Source organism: Natrix helvetica, assembly GCF_964273705.1.
Source record: "Natrix helvetica genome assembly, chromosome: 16".
NCBI classification, from domain to species: Eukaryota; Metazoa; Chordata; class Lepidosauria; order Squamata; family Natricidae; genus Natrix; species Natrix helvetica.
The window spans coordinates 2205189-2230741 of NC_138563.1; the positions used below are offsets into that span (position 1 = coordinate 2205189).

General features: G+C 49.3%; 4 protein-coding genes across 5 annotated transcripts; 2 read left to right on the forward strand and 2 right to left on the reverse strand.

The window, feature by feature from the left end:
- Positions 1–463: 463 nt before the first annotated feature.
- On the forward strand, positions 464–6738 carry RAB13 (RAB13, member RAS oncogene family). The gene is made up of 8 exons (XM_081968041.1): positions 464–766; positions 1511–1571; positions 2278–2338; positions 3740–3817; positions 4783–4872; positions 4976–5041; positions 5333–5383; positions 5944–6738. The coding sequence occupies exons 1-8, from the start codon at positions 643–645 to the stop codon at positions 6013–6015; spliced, it is 603 nt and encodes a 200-aa protein (XP_081824167.1). The 5' UTR covers positions 464–642; the 3' UTR covers positions 6016–6738.
- Positions 6739–7957: 1219 nt separating this feature from the next.
- Positions 7958–11772, forward strand: JTB (jumping translocation breakpoint). The gene is made up of 5 exons (XM_081968042.1): positions 7958–8090; positions 8891–8931; positions 9084–9169; positions 10068–10147; positions 11164–11772. Exons 1-5 carry the CDS (start codon positions 8029–8031, stop codon positions 11318–11320), a joined length of 426 nt encoding a protein of 141 aa, XP_081824168.1. The 5' UTR covers positions 7958–8028; the 3' UTR covers positions 11321–11772.
- Positions 11773–13197: 1425 nt separating this feature from the next.
- On the reverse strand, positions 13198–15162 carry LOC309400072 (cocaine- and amphetamine-regulated transcript protein-like). The gene is made up of 3 exons (XM_081968392.1): positions 14793–15162; positions 13881–13964; positions 13198–13510 (listed from the first exon to the last, which is right to left on the reverse strand). The coding sequence occupies exons 1-3, from the start codon at positions 14919–14921 to the stop codon at positions 13403–13405; spliced, it is 321 nt and encodes a 106-aa protein (XP_081824518.1). The 5' UTR covers positions 14922–15162; the 3' UTR covers positions 13198–13402.
- Positions 15163–16920: 1758 nt separating this feature from the next.
- Positions 16921–25409, reverse strand: CREB3L4 (cAMP responsive element binding protein 3 like 4). Of its 2 annotated transcripts, none has more exons than XM_081968037.1 (9): positions 23583–25409; positions 23231–23441; positions 22431–22543; positions 21630–21716; positions 21067–21173; positions 20092–20160; positions 19169–19253; positions 18995–19091; positions 16921–17962 (listed from the first exon to the last, which is right to left on the reverse strand). In XM_081968037.1, the coding sequence occupies exons 1-9, from the start codon at positions 23751–23753 to the stop codon at positions 17712–17714; spliced, it is 1191 nt and encodes a 396-aa protein (XP_081824163.1). In that variant the 5' UTR covers positions 23754–25409; the 3' UTR covers positions 16921–17711. The 2 variants fall into 2 exon arrangements, with proteins under 2 accessions (XP_081824163.1, XP_081824162.1); XM_081968036.1 differs by having other exon boundaries at positions 22413–22543.
- Positions 25410–25553: the final 144 nt, after the last annotated feature.

Below are 25553 nucleotides of genomic sequence, written 5' to 3' on the forward strand. Positions count from 1 at the left end.
CCCCCCCCCCCCCGGCCAGCGGAGACGACATTAGAAGCCTTCCAAATAAAATAATCATCATTGAAATAAACAATATTAATCAATAACATTGATCAATCCCCAAAGAGAAAGCAATAGAAACCCTCCTTTAAAAAAAAAAACTCCCCTGAAATTTTGCATTTTTTTAGTCCTCCGTTGCAAAAGAAGGATGGGGGGGGGGGAAAGGATGCTTTTTGCGCAAGGTTGCCTCTTCCATCTCCCCCCTCCCTCCCTCCCTCTGCCAGAGGAAGGCCCTCTGCCCATGCTCAGAGGCCCTCTTATCTCTCCAACTTCCCCCTCCTTTGGGAAGGAAATGAATGAATTCCCAGCAGAGGGATCTCCTCCCCTTCTGAGTCAAGTCTGCCTTGGAGAGGGAGAGGGGGGGGGCTGCTTCCATGCCCATTTTGGGGAGGGGGGAGGGAGGGGTTTGGGCGTCCTTGGTGGAGGAGGAGGAAGAGGAGGAAGAGGAGGGGAGAGGAGAAGTACAGCCCCTCCTCCTCCAAAGTTTCTTCCCAGCTGGAGTCTCCGCTTTCTTTCTTTCTTTATTTTTTCCCCTTCTTTTCTTTCCAGGGTGGGCCACCCGCCCCCGGCAGGGAGGAGAGGGCCTGAGCCCCCCTCCCCAAAATGGCCAAATCTTACGACCACCTTTTCAAACTCCTCCTGATCGGGGACAGCGGGGTGGGGAAGACGTGCCTAATCATCCGCTTCTCGGAGGACAGCTTCAGCGGCACCTACATCAGCACCATCGGTGAGGAGGGGGCTTCCGCCGAGACCCCCCACCCCTGCCCTGACCCCTGACCCCTTTGGCCCCCAACCCAAAGAAGAGCAGGATGGCAGGGAGAAACTCCTGGGAGTTCTTCTCCACTCCGTCACATCTGGAGGGGGGAGGGTCTTCCCACCCCCAAAATCGACCCCCTGTACATCCCCCATCCCACCCTTGGGGCTGTGGATGATGGGGATCAGGAAAAGGGGGAGAACCCTGCTGGGAAGGGAGTTGGGGGCCGATCCGCGGTCGTCCCCCCCATCCAATCTTTACAATGATTGGGGTGATGAGAAGTTGATTTTTTGGGGGGCAAATTGAGACTTTTGGGGAGTGGCTCATCCGTTCTCGGGGTCCCAAGAGAGGCTGGGGGTGAGTGGGAAATGCTACAGACCCTCCCCCCCCCCAGAAGCAATTAAGACCAGGGAAGAAAAGGCCAAAAGAAATGTCCCAATTTTGGTTCCTTTTTTTGGGGGGGGGGTAATCCAAACTCCACGAGGACTAGAATCTTGGCCGAGTTTGGTGAAGCTTGAGGAGGGACCTCTCGGGGCTCTGAACCCCCCAAGGTCGAAGTTCAATCCATAGGCTGAGAAATGAGTCCCTACTAACCTCTCCCACCCCCCAAAAAAAGGATTGGGGAACCCAAATTGAATAGGAATTTGATTGCCGGCAAAGTAAACCTGGTGGAAACTGTGAGTAAGGACAAATTCCGGGTTATTTTCCCCCCTGCAGGCATCGATTTCAAAATCCGGACGGTGGAAGTGGAGGGTAAAAGGATTAAGTTGCAAGTTTGGTGAGTGCTTCTGAGAACGTGCAGATTTTCTCTGTGTGTGTGTGGGGGGGGGGGGAGGGTGAATTGTGGAGAAGGAAGGTGGATTATGGAATACGGAGTCAAAAGAGGGGGGGAAGCAGGACTCTTAGTGACAGCTGCAAAAATCCGTAAAAATGTTTGTAAAAGAGAGGAAGGAGGAAAAAAAGAAGAAGAAAAATATTATTTTGGGGAAGATCTGCAGCTGGATGAAAACAGGGGAGTGGTTTAATTACAGGAGTCCCCTCCAAGCAGAAGGGGCTGGGGGAGGCACATGGGTTAGGGAGTTAGCTGTGCATGATGGGGGTTAGACTCAAACCTATCAAAGTTCCGATGGGGGGGGGAGAGGCAGCGATTCTGCGATTTGCCAAATTTGCACTCAAACTCGTCCTTGATTTACTTACGCTGGGAATCGGGGAGTAGAATTTCCGTCGGCGAGCAAGGCAGCCGTTAAGCGAGTCGTCTCCAATTTGATGACGGCGTTTAAGCCTCTCGCTGCCGTTCTTAAGGGAATCCTCGGGTCGCGAAATCGAATCGGGCTTCTCCCCCGTCGATTTTGCTCGTTAGGAAGTGGGCGCGGAGGGCGATCAGGTCATCCCGCCATCGTAAGTGCGAGGATCTGGGGGAAGTGACTGTTTTAGTGACGAGGGGAACTGATTTTTTTTTTTAAAAAGACCATCGTTCATTGCAGGGACACAGCTGGCCAGGAAAGGTTCAAGACCATCACCACCGCCTACTACCGAGGAGCCATGGTAAGGGGGCTGCCATCCCTTGGGGACCCCCCCCCCCACTTGGAAGGGTGAGGGGTACCATCCCAAATGAGGGGCACCTGAGAGATTTTGGGGAGCCCCAGAAGGGAAAAAACAACCCAGATCCAGATGTGTTTCCCTACAATTAAAATAAATCAATTCAGACAATTGTCTGAAATTGCCTAAGCAGAGGGTTGGTCTAGAAGACCTCCAAGGTCCCTTCCAACTCTGTTATTCTGCTATCCTTCCTTCCTTCCTTCCTTCCTTCCTTCCTTCCTTCCTTCCTTCCTTCCTTCCTTCCTTCTTTCTTTCTTTCCTGAGCTGGGGTTGGTCTAGAAGACCTCCAAGGTCCCTTCCAACTGTTATTCTGCTATCCATCCTTCCTTCCTTCCTTCCTTCCTTCCTTCCTTCCTTCCTTCCTTCCTTCCTTCCTTCCTTCCTTCTTTCTTTCTTTCCTGAGCTGGGGTTGGTCTAGAAGACCTCCAAGGTCCCTTCCAACTCTGTTATTCTGCTATCCTTCCTTCCTTCCTTCCTTCCTTCCTTCCTTCCTTCCTTCCTTCCTTCCTTCTTTCTTTCTTTCCTGAGCTGGGGTTGGTCTAGAAGACCTCCAAGGTCCCTTCCAACTGTTATTCTGCTATCCATCCTTCCTTCCTTCCTTCCTTCCTTCCTTCCTTCCTTCCTTCCTTCCTTCCTTCCTTCTTTCCTTCCTGAGCAGGGGGTTGGTCTAGAAGGCCTCCAAGGTCCCTTCCAACTGTTATTCTGCTATCCTTCCTTCCTTCCTTCCTTCCTTCCTTCCTTCCTTCCTTCCTTCCTTCCTTCCTTCCTTCTTTCCTTCCTGAGCAGGGGGTTGGTCTAGAAGGCCTCCAAGGTCTCTTCCAACTGTTACTCTGCTATCTTTCCTTCCTTCCTTCCTTCCTGAGCAGGGGGTTCATCTAGAAGACCTCCAAGGTCCCTTCCAACTCTGTTATTCTGCTATCCTTCTTTCCTTCCTTCTTCCCTTCCTCCCCCTTTTCTTCCTTCCTTCGCTCTTTCCTTCCTTCCTGTCAGCAGGGGGTTGGACTAGAGGGTCTCCAAAGCCCCCTCCAGCTCTGTTATACTATTCTACATTGGGTTCCCTGCGTTGCCACCTTTTGCCAGGCGCGTAACAGGGGACCCATCCCGGGATTTCTTCCAAATATAAGATTTGCTCTTATTAGACGGATTAAAATAAAAAAATCCCATCACTTTATCGTCCAACGTATCCTGGGCGAAAAAGGCGGAGGATCTAAGAGGAACGGCAGGAGAGGAAGAAGGGAGGGGAGGGAGGTCCCATCAAGGAGCAGGAAAGGGGGGGGAGGCCCAAAGACCCGGGAAGTGAGTCTCTGATGACCCCCCCTCCCCACGGATCCCTCCATTCTTCCCCAGGGAATTATTCTGGTCTACGACATCACGGATGACAAATCCTTCGAGAACATTCAAAATTGGATGAAGAGCATCAAAGAGGTCGGTACGAAACGGGCTTTAGGGGGGGGAAGAGACTCTCTGCAGCCAATGGGACGCCCCCCCTCCAACTTTCGCCCCATAGAATTCCCCCCCCCCCCCCGACCTTTCCCCATCCTGTTTCCCCATCCATCCACCTTGCTTGAGATCCGGGATGACAAGGACAAGCCAACGATGGCCAACGCTGCCCTCTGGTGGCGGAAACGTAGAACAGCCTCTGAAAAGGGAGGGAAATTAGACCAAAGAGAGAGCGAGAGAGAGAAACGTCTGCCCTCTAGTGGCTATAGGAGGACATGGATTATTATTTTTTCTTTTCGCCACGGTTTTTATGGTTTGTAATTAGGGCGTTTAAATTGTTTTTTGAATGATTTTGCCCGTTTCATTCTTGGTTATTTTGCCTTCATTTGGTGCGAGTCTTTTAACTGCACACAACCTTCGTCCTGTACGCCGGACGGCCAGCTATGGGAAGGGAATAACTTAGTCAATATTTACCGAAGTAGGTTGGTTGTTTGATTTACGGGTGGTGGTGAAAATATCCCAAAAGAGAGAAGGATATCCATTTCTCGGATCCAGACTAAATGGTACTTCCTCCTTCCCTCCCTTCCTTCCCTTCCTTCCTTCCTCCCTTCCATCATTCCTTCCTTCCTTTTCTTCCTTCTATCCTTCCTTCCTTTCCTTCCCTCCCTCCATCTTTTCCTTCCTTCCTCCTTTCCTTCCATCATTCCCTCCCTCCATCTTTTCCTTCCTTTCTTCTCTCTTTTCCTCCCTCCCTTCCATCATTCCCTCCCTCCATCTTTTCCTTCCTTCCTTCTCTCTTTTCCTCCCTCCCTTCCATCATTCCCTCCCTCCCTCCCTCTTTTCCTTCCTTCCATCCATCATTCCCTCTCTTCATCTTTTCCTTCCTTCCTTCTCTCTTTTCCTTCCTTCCCTTCCCTTCCCTTTCGTTTCCTTTCCTTCCCTTTTCCCAGAATGCCTCAGCCGGCGTGGAGCGCCTCCTGCTGGGGAACAAGTGTGACATGGAGATGAAGCGCAAAGTCTCCAGGGACCAAGCCGAGAAGGTATATTGGGGGGGGGCAGGAATTGCAGGGGAGTGGGTGGGTGGGGACTGGCGGTCTTTTAGGATGGCCGTTGGCTTTGACTCGTCATCTTCCTTCCCGGCAGCTGTGCAGGGAGCACGGGATCAGGTTCTTCGAGACCAGCGCTAAGTCCAGCTTGAACGTGGAGGAGGTGAGGGGGTCTGCTTGGCCTGGGGACCCTCCCCCACCCAAAACACACAGAGACGCACAAGGGCCCTCTTTGGGCTTCCAGCCCACCCCACCCCTCTGGCCATCGCCTCTGGACTGCAAGAGACGAGGCAGCCTTGGGTGGCTGGGTTGGGGACCCTGGTGGGGGGGGGGGCCTTCCGGGTTTCCGCCTTCTGGGGAAGGGTGGGGGGCTTCTCCAAGTAGTACATGGCCCAAACCAACATTATGGGCATCCCGGTCTGTTCGTTTATTTGTTTTTTCTCCTCCCCTTTAGGCGTTCAATACTTTGGCTCGTGACATTCTGCTGAAATCGGTCAAGAAATCGGTGAGAGCCCAGTGGGGGGGGGGGGACAGCTGGTAAAATGTGACCAAATCCCTCCCCTCCCTCCTCCCCCTCCCCCTGCTCTTTCTCCTTCCTCCTCCTCCTTTCCCTCTCTTTTCCTCCTTTCTCCTTCTCCTTTTCTTCCTCCTCCTCCATTCTTCTCCTCCATAACCTCCACCATTTTCTTCTTCCTCCTCCTCTTCCCACTTCTCTTTCTTTCTTTGTTTTTCTTTCTTTTTGTTTTGTTTTGTTTTTCTTTCCTCCTTCCTTCTTTTTCCTCTTCACTCTTTCTTCTTTCCCCTTCCTCCTCTTCCCTCTTCTCTTCCTCCTCCTATTTTTTCTCCTCCTCCATCACCTGCATCATTTTCTTCTTCCTCTTCTTTTTTCTCCTCTTCCCACTCTTTCCCTTCCTCCATAATCATCACCTCTCCTCCTTCCTCTTTATCTCCTCCTTCCCTCCTTCCCCCCCTCTTCTCCTCCTCTTCCTCCTCCTTCCCCTTCTTGCACTCTATCTGTGGTCAACCAGCTCCTGACTCTGCAACTCCTTTTCCTTCTTCTTCCAGGCTCAGCTCTCCAAGAGACCTCTGGAACTGAAAGCCACGCCAAAACCCAGCTCCAAGTGCTCTTTGCTCTAACCGCTAGGCAGCCACTTCGGAAATGCTCCTCTCCTATCAAGGCCATTCTGCTCGGGTGGGGCTGGTTCTCCCCTCTCCCCCCCTCCCTTGAGACTCCGAGTTATTTCAGGCTGGACCCTGGACAGGCTTGGAGACCCTTTCCACAATTTCTTCTCCTTCTTTCTCTTTTTCCATTTGGGCAGTTTAATTTTTTGCAGAAAAGGAAGGGGAGTTTGGGGAGGGAGGGGGGGGTCCCAGAGCTGAGGGAGAGGTTGAAAAATTGGGGAGGGGGTATTCATAACTGGAGATGCCAACCCCCCCTCCCCAAATCGCTGCATTCGCCAGACATTTTGGGGTGATGTTTGTCAAAGTTTGCAACTTTAAAGATCGGCGAACTTTAACTTGCTTGCTGGGGAATTCTGGGGAATTGGAAGTCCCCCCCCCATCTTTAAAAAGTTGTTAAAATAGAAAAATGCCACGCCCTGAAGCTCCGCAGCTCCTTTAACACTGATAGGAAAGAACCAGATTAGGAATCTCTCAGCTGGAGGAGAAAACAAAAATCTCTCTTTTTAAAAAAAGTATAAATGTATATATATATATATATTTCTGTCTGCTGGGACTCTCTGCACTTTGGATGGGTGGAAACCCGGAATCCGTCACCCAGAAAGAACCAGTCATATGTTGGGGGACCAATTGCCTTTTCTAAATCTGCGAAGACGATTAAATATTTGCAGTTTTTCCGAAGATCCGGTGTGTTGAAAAGTCATTTTCTGGATTCCGGGAGGGGAGGGAGGCAAAAGGGAGGGAGAAACAGCCAGGGAAGGGTCCTTCTGTCCCGACCCCTTGCACAGAAAGGGAGAGGCCACTCGTATTCCAACCCACCCAGCAGGGTTGTTGTTATGGGAAAATAGGAGGGAGGAGGATTATTATGGTATGCTTGACACCTTGAGTTACTTACAAAAGGAATAGAGGCAGAATAATAATAATAATAATAATAATAATAATAATAATAATAATAATAATAATAATAATAATAATAATAATAATAATAATAATAAAATATCTATATCCATCTCTCTGAAGATGAGTTTTTAGTACATGCTACAGATAAGATAGATGATAGATAGATAGATAGATAGATAGATGATAGATGGATAGATGATAGATAGATAATATGGATGGATGGATGGATAGATTAGATAGGTAGATAGATATAAAAGATAAGACAGATGGATGGATAGAAAGATAGAAAGATAGATATAGAAGATAGACATGGATGGATGAATAGATAGATAGGTAGGTAGATTGATAGACAGACAGATGTATCAGATAGAAAATAGTGCATAGATGAGATAGATAGTTAGATAGATAGATAGATAGATAGATAGATAGATAGATAGATAGATAGATATAGGGAGACAGGTGATAGAAGTATCAGATAAAATAGATGGTTTGATAGATATTTGATGAACAGACAGAAGGATGGATGGATGGAGAAATAGATAGCATCAGATAGAAATATAGTGGATGAATGGAGAGATAAAGTAGATGATAGAAATATCAGAAATAGACACTCAGACAGAAATATAGATCTGGCAGATAATAAATGCAAATATTTATTTATGGCATACAACCAAGGAGGTATACAGATTCACACACACACACATGGTATATGAATGCCTATATAACTATATTTGTTGCATATATATATATATAACGATAGATAGATGGATGGATAGATGGATAGATAGATATAGATGATAGATAGATATAGATGATAGATAGATAGATAGATAGATAGATAGATGATAAAGATATAGTGATAGATAGATATGAATAGATAGATAGATAGGAATATATTGTCCGTCCTCTTTCTCCAGCCTGCAACCGAAGACCCGAAGTGCCTCGTCGCAACCAAACGGACTGAGCCCTTTGCAAGATTCTCCCCCTCGCGCGCGCGCGCAGAAGCGCCTCACGTTCTCCCCCCCTTTCCCAGAATGCACGGCGCGAGTGAGGCGGGAGTTCCGGCCGAGGATGGGGCCAAGGTGGCGGCTGGCGCTGGGGGCGCTTTTGGGGCTGGTGGTCGCCCCTTCGCGGTAAGGGGCTCCTCGTGGGCGGCTGAGTGGGTGGGTAGAACCAGAGAGGGTGGGGGGCCTCTTCCTTGAGGGCCAATGCTCCCCAGACAGCTGCTCCTGGGTTGGACTACAACTCCCATGGTGCTCAGGGCCAATGGGGGGGAGGAGGAGAGGTGTAGTACAACCCTTGGGTGGGGGGCAAAGGAGGGGGGTGTTGAACCCCTTTCTAGGCCCTCTCTGCGCCTTTGCTTGCTGGCTGGGGATGATGGGTGGGGTAGTCCAGCCCACCCACCTGCCAGAGGCTTCCCTTGAAATTTAAATTATATTTAATGCTGCTAAATTAGGGGGCCAAAAAAAAGGGGGTTGCCTGCCAAAATATGGGGATGATGGAGTATTGTAATTTTAATTTACTTTAATTTTACTTTATTTAATTTACTTTTAATTAATTTTACTTTTACTTTAATTTATTTACTTTTAATTAATTTTACTTTTACTTTATTTAATTTTAATTAATTTAATTTTAATTTACTTTTACTTTCAATTATTTTAACTTGACCTTTAATTGTTTTTACCTTATTTTTCACTAATTTAATTTTAATTTATTTATTTTTTATTTTTGAAAAGAAATATATATTTATATTGCGAGATTTAATTTGTCGCTTCAGAGCAACTCTGCGTGGCTCGCCACGTAAATTGAATTAATGAATACGTCAATTAATCCCCCTCGGGGGTCCGGACTGGGGCTGCCCCCCCCTCCCACATTTCTTCCTCGCAATGCAGCTGACCCTCTCCCCCCCTTCTCTCTCTTTGCCCTCTTGAAGGTCAGCCGAGGGAATCGCAGACAATGATGCCAAAGCACCCGGTAAGCATTTCGCACTCGGCACCGGCCAGGAGGCCCGGGGTACGGCCGTGACGATGAACCTATGGCCTTCTCTGCAGGCATACCTCCCCCCCCCAAAAAAAGGGGTGTTTGGGGCTATTTTCACCCCATTGTCCCGTTCCGTTTTCCCGCAGCGAGCCTGACGGGCACAACCCCGTGTTGGCGGAGGGAGGATTTCGTGGTTACGACGGAGTGCTCCCCCTGCACGAGTTTCCAGATTGTAAGTGGGGTTCGGGGTAAATTGGGGATGGGGGATACCTTGGTAGGGGTCGGAGGGGCAGAAGTGTGAAGGCTCTTGGTGTGTCTGAATTGTGTCATCGTTTCGGGATTGCGACAATCCATGATTCACGGAAATCCACCCCATACAGAGAAGTAACGGGCCTCCTCCTGGGACGGCAGTTAGTCCTCGACGTACGACCACAATGGAGACCAAAATGTCATTCGTTAAGTGAGCTTCGCTCCAGGTTCCTTGCCACAGTGGTTAAACGAAACGCTGCAGTTGTTAAGTTACCAACACGGTCGTTAAATGAATCCGGCTTCCAACTTGAATTTGCTGATCAGAACGTCGCAAAACACACACACACACACACACATACCGGATCACGGCGACCGTCATAAATACGAGTCGGTTGCCATGAGTCCAAATTTTGATCTACGGGAACTTGGGGGATGTCGCAACCGTCATAAAGTGTGAAAAATGGTCCTAAGTCGCATTTTTCAGTGCCATTCAGTAAGTTCGGTCACTAAACAAATGGTTGTAAGATGAGGACGGCCTATTTTTTACAACGTGGGATGTAGGTAACCCAAAAATAATCGAATCAAATCAAAAGTTATTCTTTTCCGATCCTTTTCAACGCCGTTCCGAAATCTCTCTCCTTTTTTATTACTTCATTTTATTATAACAATTTATTTTATGATGTAACATTGCATTTTGATCCACCGCGACGCCAATTCCGCCTCGCTTCCTTGGCCCGCCAAACTTAAAAGACTTTTTCCCATCCCCGGTTCGGGAGATGCCGGGAATCGAAAACCCCGCTAGATTAAAAACGCTCAACGCCGAAGAGGGCTGCTGGTTGCCCGTCCTCGCTCTTTACACCGCCGTGTCTTCTCGCTTGTAGAAAACTATGTCGGAATGCAGCGTCACGGGTTTTGTCGAGCAAATCAACTGCGAGGTCTCCAAGACGGGCGAATTCAAGAGGTGGGTGATCCCTTTGGGATCCATTTCTCGACCTTGGCAATTGTCTTTAAGAGAGGTGGACTTCAACTCCCAGAATTCCCCAGCCATCCGTCTATGTTTTAAAGCGTGCTAGCTGGGGGGGGGGGATTCTGGGAGTTGAAGTCCATCCCACTTTAAGCATGCTGGTTGGGGGATTCTGGGAGTTGAAGTCCATCCCTATTAAATGGGGGATTCTGGGAGTTGAAGTCTACCTCTCTTAAAGTAGGTTAGATGTGGGATTCTGGGAATTGAAGTCCACCCTTCTTAAATGGGGGATTCTGGGAGTTGAAGTCCATCCCTTTTAAATGGAGGATTCTGGGAGTTGAAGTCCATCCCACTTTAAGCATGCTGGTTGGGGGATTCTGGGAGTTGAAGTCCACCCCTCTTAAATGGGGGATTCTGGGAGTTGAAGTCCATCCCTCTTTAAGCATGCTGGTTGGGGGATTCTGGGAGTTGAAGTCCATCCCTCTTTAAGCATGCTGGTTGGGGGATTCTGGGAGTTGAAGTCCATCCCACTTTAAGCATGCTGGTTGGGGGATTCTGGGAGTTGAAGTCCATCCCTCTTTAAGCATGCTGGTTGGGGGATTCTGGGAGTTGAAGTCCATCCCTCTTTAAGCATGCTGGTTGGGGGATTCTGGGAGTTGAAGTCCACCCATCTTAAAGCCTGCTGGTTGGGGGATTCTAGGAGTTGAAGTCCACCCCTCTTAAATGGGGAATTCTGGGAGTTGAAGTCCACCTCTCTTAGACACCTCTACTGTCTGACAATTAATTTACAAGTAGGTGGATTGTTGGGGTTCTCTCCCCCCCCCCCCCAATACACAAGATGCCTCCCCATGGCTGTGATTCATATCTCATCAGCAGTCCGGAGCCAAGATTCCCTCTATCTTGGCATCCTTGGCTCGGCAGGGACCCCTGAGGTCCTCTAGTCCAACCCCCTTGCTCCGGGTTTCCTCCCCCTTGGCGGAGCTGCTGTGACCGCGGCCCTTTTCTCCCCGCAGTTGCCGCTCTTTGGAAATGGAGACCCGGACTTTCTGGAGGTTTGAAGGCGCCATGCTGGGAGCCGCGGCCGTCTTCGCCCTTCTGGTGGTTTGTCGCCAGCGGGTGCTTGACGGAAAAGCCTTGGAGAAAGTGAGAAAGCAGATCGAATCGATTTAGTGTCGGTTTCGGGCGAAGTGGAGCGGGACGGATCCAGACTTTTACTTTGCCGCGGGGAGGAGCAATGTAAGCGTTGCCTCCCCCTCGTTCGGAATCCCCCTCCCTCTTTCAGCGGCACTTCCCCCCCCTCCCACGGACCGGTGTCGCTTCCAGGGGGAGGTGTCTCCCTCTGGCCTTGGGAAAACCCGCAACATTTAGGGGGGTGACCTCCCCCTCCCTGATCCTTCATCTCTGGCGGTTTTGAAATCATTCAATTCGAACTGGCTTCCCGGCTGGGAACTTCCGCCCGTTGCCGTCATGGTGAGCCCTCGCGGCTGCTGGAAATGCATCGTACGAACGGGACACGAGTCTCTTTCGTCCCTTGTACGAACCCCCGAATCCGTTTTCTCCTCCTTATGATTAAAGGTGCTCCCTTTGAGCGTCTGTACCCCAGGATTGGAGGTTGTTTTGAAGTTGCGGGTTGTGACTTTTTTGGGGGGGGGGGCGAAGCCTGTGAAGGGTTTCTTGTGGGTTGAGAATCGAGCAACGTTTAACGCCATATTTGAAGCGACACGAAAATAATATTTGAGTGGTGCGTAGTGGCCTAGAGGCGGAGCTCTGGCCTCACAATCCAGAAGCTTATGAGTTTGATCCGAGGTAGAGGCAGATATTTCTCTCTCTAGATACACTGAGAATATATCTACTGAATAGAACTCCGCTCTGGCAACAGGAAGAGCATCTGGCCAGTCGAAACACTCCGCTAGCTCCATTCAGTTGCCGAAACTCCACCCCGCAAGGGATTATGGGGCCGTTAAAAGACGATGAAAGTAATATTTCTCAGTGGAAGTTAGGTGGACTTCAACTCCCAGAATTCCCCAGCCGGCACAGCGCAGAATTCTGGGAATTAAAAGTCCGCTTATTGTAAAGTTTGCCAAGGTTGAGAAACACAGTTTTAAAACAGCTTTTGGAATAAAGGAATGAATTGAACTGCAGGGGAAAGTGTGTGTGTGTGTGTGTGTGTTGAGAACCAACCCGATCCTTCCTTACCAATTATACATCCGACCTCTGCATTCCCCCAGGAGGCTAACTCCGGTTAGTTTTATCCTGGGTTTTATCTTTTCGGAGCACGGAAGATGCCAACTGGTTGCGTTGACGACGGCTTGGGGACCGACTCCGAAAATGGGTTTCTTGTAGAATCCAGCTAGGCGTTGGAGGTGTGTATGGATCCAGACCGTAATTCCTCTTGATTTCAAATGATGTTGGGTTGTTTGGTGCAGAACAGGCCAGGATTCAAACAACAGGCCAAGTTTGAATATCTTTGGTTTATGGGCAACCTTAAATGTTTAGGGGAGCCCTAAGTGGAAAGACAGCAGGCTGCGTTTGCGTTGACCTGGTGATGCTTAGGTATTTATAGATGAATAAATTTATAGACATCGAAGCGTTTGTCTGACAGGGGCCTTGCTTCCCCCTACTCTCTTGCCCATCATCCCTGCCCTCTCCCCCTCCCCACGCGCTCCTCTTTCCCTCCCTGTCTACGATCGTGGCCCTTTGCCCCAAATCCATCAGGCGCTTCCCTATTGATCCACTGGAGGGCGAACGTCACGGCTGGCTTTCCAGAGAAAGCTGCGAAGGAACTGACATCAGAAACAATTGCCGCTCTAGGACGTCGCACTCGGTCTCCTTATCGGGCCAAGCGTTCCAGAGTTATGCTGGAACACACACAGACACACAGAGTCTTTGTTTCCAGAGGGTAAATCATCTGTGTATCAAGTACCAGATTAAGAATCACCCCAAAAGTCGAATTTCAGGCCCAGCCCAGACAGGAACAAACTCCCCCCCCCCCCCCCCCCAAAAAAAAAAAATTTGCAAAATTTTCCACCCTCAGTTCTGAAATCCTCTCCCGGCAGAAGAAAATACACTCTAGACATGCTCAGGAAGACTCCTTTTATTCCTCCCAAAGCCCGGCTCCAGGATTCTAGCAAAGGGGAGGAAGCGACTCAAGCTCTCCTCGTACCCCAACCCCACCCCACCCCAGAGCTGACAGATTGCAGAGAAGCAGAACACGAAGGTGCGTGGCGGGAGGGCGCATACGCAGCGCGCAGCTCACAAGCATTTGAGAAGGAAAGCGTTGCAGCTGGCTCTCCGGGGACAGTCGCAGAGTTTGCCGATGCGGGGGCCTTTCCGGACGGCGCAGGGGTCGCCGAAGGAGCACTGGAAGGGAAGAGGGGGGGAGGCTCAATCCCCTGTCTTTCCCCTCTCCCGCTCCCCCAGTCTGTGTAACCCCCCCCCCCAACTTTCTTGAGTCCTTTTTGCTCTTCATACGACCAGGACTTAAAAGTCAAGCAGAACAATTTGGGACAACGGCTAGGACCCGGGACCGAACGGGATGGGGGTCAGGCTAAATGACCTCTGGCGTTCGCCTGCGAGAATGAAAGATTCCGGGAATCCGGTTCTGTCGTGCTCGGATCTTAACCTATCGGGATTGTGGAGAAAGGACGTCCTTCCCAGAAAGAGGGAAAAGTTGCGTGGATGCTCCCCCCACTTAAATTGTTTCTCCCACCCCCCCATTCCCCAAATATACCTTGGGCACTTGGTTGAATTTCTTCTCCCAAGCCGAGACTTTCTTATGCTGCAGTTTTTCCAGCACTTCCTGCAGTTCGTCCAGCTGGAAGGGATCAAAACGTCGCAAACATATTTTTTGTAGTGTCTGTTTCCTGCCCCCCCCCCATTTCTCTCCCAATTCTAAAAAAGTGAGACCAGGTAGACTGCTTCTAAAGCTGGAGGCTCCACTCAGCCTCCCCACCCACCCACCCACCCCCCGGTTCAGGAAAGGCAACGAAGTCCTAAAACTGCAGCGCTCCCGAAATCAAACCAGGTTGGCAAACTGGAATTGCTTCCCTATTGTGTAATGGGCTCAATTGGGGTTAATGGGCTGGGGCGACCCCCCCCCCCTCCCCGCCCTCCCGGGGGTCTTCTTTTCCGAGTTTGGGAAGGGGGCTTTGCTGCTGGAAAAAAAAAAATCTCTACAGGCCTTTGATTCACACTCTCTGAAGTTTGTCGCCGCTCGATTCCTAACGAGAAAATGAAATATTTTCCGGTTTAAAACAAAAACCTCAATCATCCTAATTGCTAAAAGTGGATTGGAATAATCAATCAACACTACTCTTGGATTACAGCACCCATCATCCCCTGCCTAGCTGCTACCCAGAGGGCGAAAGGCTTGACCTATCTCCTGTGGCTGTGCAGCCCTGCCCTTGGACGCATGCTGGCTTAATGGTGGTCTGTTCTCCCTTTATCTTGTTTTCGGGCACCGTTCCCCGTTTTATGCATGTGGGAACGGACGCCGCCGACGTCAACCCAGGTTCCCTGCTCTGTTTCCTTGCCCTTCTGGAGCGATCCATGCCGCCGGCCACCACCCCGTCGTTCTTTTTCGGGGTTCGCTCCCCCGTAGCTCCCTTAAACTCCACTCCGTTACCGATCCTTGGCTACTCACCAGCTCCTTCTGATGCCCTGGGTGTATGTGTTTGAGCGGGAATTCCGATGTCCCTTGGTCAGCCGGCTCTCCCCGGACCAGGAAGAAGAGGCAGAGAAGGGCCACCGTGCCCCAACGGACCCCAATCATGGTTGGCGTCTCCCCGGGGCCAATCCACAAGGAGAGCAACGGCTTGGCACCAACGGGAGCTGTCTACGGTGCTGAAACCGAACTGTTCTTCGCCTGCTTCACGCAAGAAAGTCCTTCTTGCACTGTTCCTCCGGCAGCCCACGCCAGCCTCCCCGGGGACGGAGAGAGAGGGAAGGGGGGGGTGTTTAAGCGCGGAAGACTGAACCCCCCCCTTAAACCTGGTTTCCTGGGGATTTGGGCTCCTGGCAGGGATGATGTGTGTCTGGGCGGGGGGGAGTTGTGGGCGGTTGTGCCAGGCAGGGGCTGCCAATCAGGCATTTCTCCGGAGGGTTTTTTTTTCTTTTTTAATGCATTTGTAATTTGGCAGCGCTGAAAAATTAACACCGTCGACTTTGATTCATCCGTCTCTCTGGACGAGGCCCAGCGAATAAACATCCCGCCGGGCCGGAGCTGAATAATTCGTCCAATAAAGCTTGGCTTTTGATGGGCACCGCTAATATATCCCAACTATTTTGGGCGGATTAATTATTACCATTCATCAAAGCTGCAGAATTAATTGGCAGCCCGAAGCCAGCTCTGCGAGTTTTTCTTTTTTTTCTTGTTCTTGTTCTTTCCCTTTTTCTCTTTCATCTCTGGCCGAGAAAATTGCGGGAGGAGGAGGGAGGGAGGGAGGGAACGCTGATCCCCGAGCGGGCGAGAGAGAGAGAGACGTCTTAAAAAGAGGCGGTGAAGGAATACGGTAAAAAACGCCAAGCGGAGGGAAAAGGAGAGCGGGGTTTCGACAGCGGTAGACTGCTCCTGGATAGGGAGGCTCGATTTATCCCGCCCCGTTGGAACAGGTGCGATAAAGATTTGATTTGATCGGTTGGGGCCTTGCGCTTCTGACCGTCGTAGTGTGTGTGTGTGTGTTGTCTCTTCCCCCCACTCCGCAGTCACATGACCAAAATTCGGACGCTCGGCTCCTGTTTACGACGGTCTCTCAGCGTCCGGGGCGTCTTTCGCGCGATCCCCTTTTGCCACCTTCTAACCAGCCGAGTCAAGGGGGAAGCCGTATCAGCTGAACGGCTGCGTGGCTCGCTCATCCACCGCGGCGATGCCGCAGAGCAGAAAGTTGGTAAAACGAGGCCAAAACTCAATGTCTCGCTGAGCAACAGACAATGTTGTGCTCCGTTGCTGTCGTAAGTCGAGGATTGGGGTTTAGCTTACTGCAAGGAAGCAAGTGGGCGTTGGAAGCTGGCTCGATTTACGATTTGGCTTCCTGAACTGCGCCGGACGGATAAGGACATTTTTGCCCTTGCCAGGAGCTGCATCTGTTGGGTGTATTTTATCTCGTTCGGCAACGAGATAAAATTCTTCAATTTTAATATTTCTCGGATGGGCAGGCGATATGAGATATAGGTTCTTTCCTTCTGTGCTGTCTTTTGAAGGAGGATGGAGGAGGAGGAAGAGAAGGAGGAGGAGGAGGAGAAGAAGGAAGGAGGAAGAGGGAGGAGGAGAAGAAAAAAGGCAGGAAGAGGAAGAAGAAGAAGAGGAAGAGGAAGAAGGGGGAAAGGAGGGGGAGGAGAAGGAAGGAAGAGGAAGAAGAGGAGGAGGAAGGAGGAAGGAGGAGAAGAAAAGAAGGAAAGAGGAGAGGAAGAGGAGAAGAAGAAAGAAGGAAGAGGAGTAAGGAAGGAAATGGAAGAAGAGGAGGAGGAGAGGGAGGGGGAGAAGAAGAAGAAAGCAACGGCTTATAAATTGAGGATGGAAAGTTTCTTGGCGTGAAATCTCCCGGTAGGAGATCGGATGGAAGAGCCTCTCGGGAATTGCAGCTCCGGCTAATGAGGTTTCTTGGGAAAATAAACCTGAAGGATCGAGAAAGGTTTGAAGCAGACGTAGGAAGCCTCCGGTGACGTTCGGCTTATGTTAATTAAACTCCTTTGTTTCCAAGCAGGATAATTTGCTTCCTGTTGGAGGTGGGGGGGAGGGGTGGGGGTGGGGGACATGGGAGAGAATCCGGAGGGCGAGAAGACGAGAGCCAGCGAAGAACGAACGGAATTCATTAAAAAAGAAACGAAAGCCCGTGAATGATTTTTCAACCTCCATCCTTTGGGGGACATTTTGAATCTGCAACCCTCCCGCGGACTACAAGTCCCAGTGTCGTCCACCCTGACACTGCTGGGTTGTCAGGTTTCCGAAAGATGCCCTAATTAATTCATGAGCCTCGAGCCAAGTTTCAAAAGAAATCCAATCATTTATTAAGAGCACCATTTGGGCATTGGAATTCTAGCTGAACTTTACCCCGGTTCCTTCCCTCTCTTCAGTCTGTGTCATAAATCACATTCTCCCAACGAACCCCTCACAAGCCTGCTGTAGTAATCAGAGATCCAACTCTAGCTGAAAATATGCGTGAAATGCGCTCCCCCCCGGCTTTCCTCACCATGGCAACTTTATGATTTGACATGGGTATTGTCTGGTGTGTTTCAAACGCTGAGCTGTACCCCTTGAACCCCGCGCCCAATGTCTGAGACGGTTTTGAGAGGGTTAAAAGATTCGGAGAAATGGGAATCCTGGAGACGTCTTTCTCTTCTGGCTCAACAAATCTTGTTAAAGAAAACTCCGGGAATCTGGCTTGGGAAAGGAATCGCTTTGGGTTTCAGGCAGCCGGCACTGTCCCTTGGATTGACTGCTGCTTGTTGGCAGTGGGGGGTGGGAAGGCCCTTTGCACATGCTCTGGGGTACCCTTTGCTGTTTGTTTTGGAACGTAAAGCTTCCCAGACGCAAAACGTTGCAGTTTATTTTTGCCGGGATGTCTCATATCTCGTCGAGGTCGGGCCTGGTGGCCTTGCCTCGCCGACGATCCTTCGGTTGGGTCTGGGGTTCAGATCCTGCCTCCTGGGCTGTCTCTCCCACTACAGGGAGGTTTTTCACGTCCTCGTTGACGCGGGTGGTACGGAGTTCGGGACGCAATTCCGCTTGAACGAGGGGCTCTTCTAGATGACGTGCGGCGGACGGTGTCCCCAGCTCCGAAGCTTCCCTTTGGGTCAAGATATTTCGGGAACGGACTGGTGGAGAAGACGCAGAGTGTTAAAATGGGGACCTTTTTCAATTCTCCTCAATTCTATTCTTTAATATTTTCTATTGTATTCTCTATTGCATGGTATTAAATATATTCTACTCCATATTCTTATTCTACTCTATTCTACTTTACTGTACTCTAATCTATTTTATAGCATTAATTCTATTCTATTCTTCATTTCAATATCCTATCCTATTCTATTCAATACATTCTATTCAATATACTCTACTCCATATTCCATAATATTCTATTCTATTCAATTCTATTCTATTCTTAATATATGTTTTAGTAATACATTTTTATTATTCTATTCTATTCTCTATCCTATAGTATTAAATATATTCTACTCCATATTCTTATTCTACTCTATTCTACTTTACTGTATTCTAATCTATTTTATAGCATTAATTCTATTCTATTCTTCATTTCAATATCCTATCCTATTCTATTCAATACATTCTATTCAATATATTCTACTCCATACATAATATTCTATTCTATTCAATTCTATTCTATTCTTAATATATGTTTTAGTAATACATTTTTATTATTCTATTCTATTCTCTATTCTATAGTATTAAATATATTCTACTCCATATTCTTATTCTATTCTACTTTACTGTACTCTAATCTATTTTATAGTATTAATTCTAGTCTTCATTTCAATATCCTATCCTATTCTATTCAATGTATTCTATTCAATATACTCTACTCCATATTCCATAATATTCTATTCAATTCTATTCTATTTTTAATATATGTTTTAGTAATACATTTTTATTATCATTCTGTTCTGTTCTATTCTATTCTATTCAATACATTCTACTCCATATTCCATAATATAATAATCCATTCTTCTTGGGACAACTATACGGACAGGAAGCGTCACGTTAGGATCGGCAAACTTGTGTTTTCAGACAAGACCGAAGGACGATGGGCTCAATGGAGCCTCCACTTCCAGAGGCACGCTATCTTCGAACGGCGGGCATTGAAAAGCAGGGAGGGGGGTGATACTCACCTCCTGACGGTTCGGGGTTCCCTCCGCTAACCTGAGACGCGCCGTAAAACGAGGCATAGGTGGGCCAGATGAAAAGGCCGAAGGAGACGAGGAGGATCTGGAGAGGAAAAGAGACGGGGATGATGGGAGCGGGAACCCCGGAGGCCCAGTGCTCAAAGAGTGAAGGCCACCTACCACAAGGCAGGTGCTGGTCTGGGTGGCCTTGGTGGACGTCTGGGTGAGGAGTCCCTGGAGCTTCTGTAACTGGTCCAGAAGGGACCTGCAGGAGAAGTTGGAAGCTTGGAGGGTCATCCCAGCCAAAGAGAGCCCTGGACACTGACCGGGACACAGCCACAGGCACGAGGCCGGCCCGGAGAACGTGGTGTCTGGAGCCAGGGGTGCATCCTGGGCTCCCAGGTTCTCCCAGGTTCTAATGAGGAAGGTCTTTCCCCAGTCTTCCTCTTCGGTCTTATGCTTTCTGGTCTCCTTCAAAGGTTTCAGGAAGGGAAGGGAAGGAAGGAAGATGATAGAGAGAAGGAAGGAAGAGAGATCATAGGTGAAAGGAAAGAAGGGAGGAAGATGGTGGAAGGAAGGAAGGAGGTTAATTGAGAGAAGGAAGGAAGGAGAATAGATGATGGAAGGAAGAAGACAGAGGGAAGGAAGGAAGGAAGATAGATGATGGATTGAAGGAAGGAAAGAAGATGGTGGAAGGAAGGAAGGAAGATGATGGATTGAAGGAAGGAAGGAAGGAAGGAAGGAAGGAAGGAAGGAAGGAAGGAAGGAAGGAAGGAGAAACCCACTACCACAAACCAAGATTATTTTAATGGCACACATGATGGAAGACATGAAGACTTCTTTGAAGCATTGACTAAAGGAAACCTCCCTCTCTAGGAACAGTCTACCAGTACAAGATCAGAGGCTATGAAAGACACGTGTTGACTTGAGGGACAACTTTCAAGAAGCCCCCTTCAAACGGTCTTCTGAAAGTAGAAACTTTGCACCTGATAAAATTGCAGGTCTTCTTCTGAGACAACCCCCTCCCCCAAGTCAGCATCTTGGGGGGCAGCCAAGAATGGACCGAAAAGCGTGGGGGGGGGACACCAGTGCCCCCAACTCACTCTTTGTGCTTCTCCAACTGTTGGACTTTTTCCTTGAGGTCCTGGTTCTGTGTGGAGCAGGCAGCCACCCTGTCAAGCAAACAGACAAGCCAACATGGGGTCTCCTTCCCAGCTCCCGAAATTCCCCGGACTACAGTTCCCATCACAACACCCTGAGCTGCTGTGGCGGATGGGAGAAAACGGAGTTTTCCGCCCCTTCCCTCGCTCCTCCAGTCGCTGTGAGGTCTCTTGAAGTTCCGACGATGACTGCCAGAAGGCCCGGCTAAGGGACCATGGATGATGGGAATTGGAGTAGCAGCATCTCCCTGTGGCTGGGGATGCTGGGTCCTGAAGAGATCCTGTTTCGGAGAGCCACAGATCCTCTTCTAACCATGATTGTGTCCGTATGTTGTGGCTCGCCAGCGGCCAGCGGAGCTGGCAGCAGATTCAGACATTGAGGAGGGTTGGGGAGGAACCTGGGCCAGTCCTGGAGTCTGGGGAAGGCTCTGTGTTGGAGGCAGAGAGGGGGCCAGGGCCGTCTGACAGTTATCAGCTGCCTTCGGCATCTGACATCAGTGGGGCAGAAGAACAGCTGGAGCCTGTTCCCAGTGTGCGCATGCGCAGAGCTGCCAGACACAAAGGGAACAGCTAAAGAACGGGTGGACTGGGGAGTAAGGCCACAGGTGGACGATGAAAGGCCCCTCCCAGAGGGAATAAAAGAGGAGCGACAGGGGAGTGGAGCTTGCAGGAGTCCATTAGTTTGCTTCATTGGTTCGGGACTCTCGGAGACTCCTGGCCAAGTTTTGCAGAGATCGGCCTGGCAGCTCTCCAAGCCAGAGAAGGTCTGTGACCGTAAATCCTCCTTCGAAAGACTTTAAAGGAGCAGAATTCACAGCAAATTAATAAAAGTGTTTTTTGTCGGGACGAGGAGTTTGCTTCATGCAGTCGGAAAAAAAACAACAACTAGGAAACATCCACGTTTCCATCTCGTCTTACCGGCTCTCCAGACCATCCAAATATTCCTTCTTGCGTCGACGGCTGTCTTGGGCAGAGTGCTTGTTTCGAATCTTCCTCCGTATTTTCTTGAGGATTCGCTCTTCCGCCTGCGGGGAGGGGGCAGAGAGCGGGGCTGAGGGTCTCCCGTCATTTCCCCGGCACGATTCACCCTCCGCGACCCTCCCTCCCTACGAGCCCCCGAGGGTGATTTTTCACTCAATTTGACCCGCCTGGCTGGTTCCCGACATCCGGGAGTTGCTGCTAATTAAACGGCTGCAGTGATTCGCCTAACGACTCCAGTGAGAAAGGTTGTAAAACAGGGCAAAACTCCCTTCGCGACCGTCTCGCTTAGTAGTGAGTGGAAATTATGAGCTCTATTGAGGTGGTTTAAACCGAGGACCTACCCCTGAAGTACAATTAGCTCCACTGCTCTGGTTAGTCTCTCTCTGACCTACCTGGTAGGGCTGTCGTCCTGCCTGTTCGACCCTCCCTCCTGCTTGAAGGCTATCCGGACAGGGGGGAAGTCGGTGGGGGTCTCCCCATCCCTTTGCCCAGCTACCCACCTGGGAAAGGTGTACGACATCGTGCAGCAAGACGCCCTCCTGGCTTAGCAGCTGCCTCTCCTCCTCCGTCAAGAGCGGGACAGGGACCTGGAAGTATTACGGAGGGAAGCTGATGAGAGGAGGAAGGAATGACCCATTTTTCCTATCACATTCCGGAGATTTCGGGGGGCTTGGAGACCCATCTGGGGGGGTGGATGATGGGGAGGAGGAGAAAGCCCTCTGAAAGCCATTAAAAACCAGTTTCAACAAAATGAAACCGAAAGCAATCCAGCGATGGTGGCCCCCGGTGGCGAAGCTAAGGCATTGCAGGGCCGCTCGCTGCACCAATCGGGACGCTTTGCGGCCGCCATTGGCTGCTGAGGGTCACGTGAGCCTTCCCAAGCCTGAAAAAAGTTTTCTAGACCCGCCCAGGAGTTGTTGTTTTTTTTTAATTAAGAAAAGCCGCCAGGCCCAATTAAAGAGTCCTCCAGGACATAGAGCTGGAAGGAAAGAACGGCCAATCCATGGCCAAAGTCACTAGTGGGCCCTGCAAGGCCAGCCCCCCCCCCCCACATACACTGATTGGCTGCTGCATTTTTTTTCTAAACTGAGGCATTCTGGGAGTTGAAGTCCACCTGCCTTAAAGTTGCCAAGTTGGAGAAATGCTAAACTTTGGCAGGAGTTTCCAGATGCAAACTTTTGTGTGTGTGTGTGTGTGTGTGAGAGAGAGAGAGAGAGAGACTGGTGTGCGCTCAAATGACTGGACTAGATCCATAAATTGTATGCCAGAATATTTTAATTTACCCCTTGATCGTATTTTACCTGCTCTGTGGGAATCTCGGCTGCATTTAAGCGGGACGTCCCATCCAAAAATTCCAGCGATGCTTGGCTCGCAGTGCAGATGGGTGGGTGGGTTGCAGGAAAGCTCCAATTTCCTGGAAAAGAACCCCGTGCACAAGTCACGGGAGCTCACTTCGTTACGTGGCGTTAGGGATTCGAACTGCCGAAATCCCGACCTTTCTTATCGACAAGCTCAGTGTCTTAGCCACTGAGCCACCGCGTTCCCTATTTATTATTATCGTTAGCATTGTGTAAAAAATATGTTAACCCAGTCAATGCATTGTCCACAAAGTATGTGCGTATGTTAAAGGAAAATTGCAAAATACACACAATATATATGTATATGTATTTGTGTTACAACCCTTGGTATGCCCAAATATGGGAGGGAACTCACTGCTCCCCCTTTCTGTCTTTCGGCTCACTGCAGGAGACCATCCAGACAGAAAACCATATTTTTAATATTGCCTTTATTTATCAGCACAAATACAACATATATATATATATACATACATACATACATACATACACACATACATACAGAGAGAGAGTGAGAGAGAGAGACGGAAGAAGGAAGGAAGGAAAGAAAGAAAGAAAGAAAGAAAGAAAGAAAGAAAGAAAGAAAGAGAAAGAAAGAAGAAGAAAGAAAGAAAGAAAGAGAAAAAGAAACGTGATTTAGATTTTGGCTCAACTCCTGTGGCCTAAATCTGATTAAAGTTTCCAATTACGCTGTTTAGGGAAACTGAGGCAAGTTTCTCTTCCCCCACCGCACGCCGGATGCTTACCAAGCGTGTTGATGTCTTCCAAGGTCCCCGGGTCGCAAAGGACCTCCAGGACGATGGTGGGCGATGGGTCGTGAGGAAGGGAGTCTCGTCTGGGACTTGAGGAAACGTCGCCGATGTTCTCCGGAGACGCCATTGAGCTCCTGGGATGGTAGACTTCGTTGGGGTTGATCCGAAGCTGTAAAAGCTCTTCTGGGTCGTCGTCAGGAAGACGCTGAAACGAGGGACACAAAACGGGTGCAAAGCAACGGATGAGTTGTTTCTCACTGCGTCATAAGTGCGAGGACTCTTTTTGGTAACTCCAAACCGTCGCTAAACGAATGTCGCACATTGAGGGCCAGATTCTGGGTCTTACCTGCAGCTGGCCAGCTGGCCAGTTCCTGGGTTTATTTGGAAGGCAGACGTAGGGATGATCTTGAAGGAGGAGTTGGACGCCGGAGTTTATGGCAGCGAGGCTGGGTCCCGAGTTCGGATCCTCGGTTCCGTCGAAGAGAATTTTGAAAACATTCGTGCTGTCAAAATCCATCTTATAAAAAGAGTTGAACCCCTCCAAAAGTCAGAATCGGAATGAGAATAGAGCCGGAAGGGACCTTGGAGGTCTTCTAGTCCAACCCCTGCTCAAGCAGGAGCCCTATGCTATTGCAGATAAGGGACTGTCCAGTTTCTTAAAAGCCTCCAGTGATGGAGAAGGAAGGAAGGAAGGAAGGAAGGAAGGAAGGAAGGAAGGAAGGAAGGAAGGAAGGAAGGAAGGAAAAGAATAGCAGAATAACAGAGCTGGAAGGGACCTTAGAGATCTTCTAGTCCAACCCCTGCTCAAGCAGGAGACCCTATGCTATTGCAGACAAGGGACTGTCCAGTTTCTTAAAAGCCTCCAGTGATGGAGAAGGAAGGAAGGAAGGAAGGAAGGAAGGAAGGAAGGAAGGAAGGAAGGAAGGAAGGAAGGAAAAGAATAGCAGAATAACAGAGCTGGAAGGGACCTTAGAGATCTTCTAGTCCAGCCCCCTGCTCAAGCAGGAAACCCTATCTATATGCCATTTCAGAAAAATACTGTTCAATCTTTTCTTAAAAACTTCTAGTGATGGAGAAGGAAGGAAGGAAGGAAAAGGAATAGCAGAATATCAACAACAGAATAACAATAATAAAACAACAAAATAACAAAAAAGCAGAGCTGGAAGGGACCTTGGAGGTCTTCTAGTCCAGCCCCCTACTCAAGCAGGAGAACCTATACATTTCAGACAAGCACCATCCAGTCTCTTCTTAAAAACCTCCAGCAATGAAGCGTCCACAACTTGTGAAGATTTAAAAAAAAATCTGAATTTTTTAAAAGGTTAATCTCCGCGCTGCCTCCAGCATTCAGTCCAGCCAGCTGAACCGGATACCGGCGTCCCAAATAATGTCCGATGAAACGATGCAACGGGCTGGATCAAAGCCCTTATTCAGAATCCCAAATTTGCTCCCTTCTTTGCGGGGTGCCAGACAGCCCCCCCCCCAAAAATAAATAAAAATCAGTTTGCAAGCAGCCCCCGGAACGCCAAAAACAGCCGGCCTAAAATCCACCAAGCTGCGAAACTTTTCAACTCTGCAAATATTGGCCAGGGACAGAGATTTGTCTTCTGAGGACATACAGACAAAAACACACACACACAAAACCCCACACCTTCCTTTTGGAGGTGTGATTTGGGAGAGGGGAAAAAAATTAAAATTAACCCTTCGCTCCCCGGTCTTTGCCCTTCTCGTTTTGCCGTGTGGGGTTGGCCAGGGAGAACAATGTCCCGATTTGTCCTCCGACAAGGAAGTTGTCGTTTTTTTATTTTTTAAAACTCGTTTCTCTACCCAGGATCTTTCATATCCTGAAACTGCCTTTCCGGGACCAACCCACGAGACTTTGGCCAATGGAAAAGGACTAAAAATAAAGGCCAGGGACTCGTAAACTTTGCCCCGAGGCTCAGAACGATAGGTTTTTTTTAAAAAAAGAAAGAAAATCTGGCAAAGGAAACGTGTTTGCACACTTAGGTTTTTCCCCCAGGGCACAATAGGCCGGGATGTAAATCCGGTTTGTTTGCAAAAGATTAATTTCCAGTAAAAATTCTAATTCGACGGAAGGCTGAGAAGGAAAAAGTGCCGGAACGTGCGGGGATGGATAGGTTAAGAATGGAAATAAAAGAAGGAGGAGAAACGGAATATTATTTGATTTGGGACACGTGGTATAACTGGTTAGAGCAAGGTTGTGCAATCTGTGGCTCCAGAGCCACATGTGGCTCTTTGGGCCCTCTGCTGTGGCTCCCTGTAGGGCACGGGTGTCCAAACGTGGCAACTTTAAGACTTG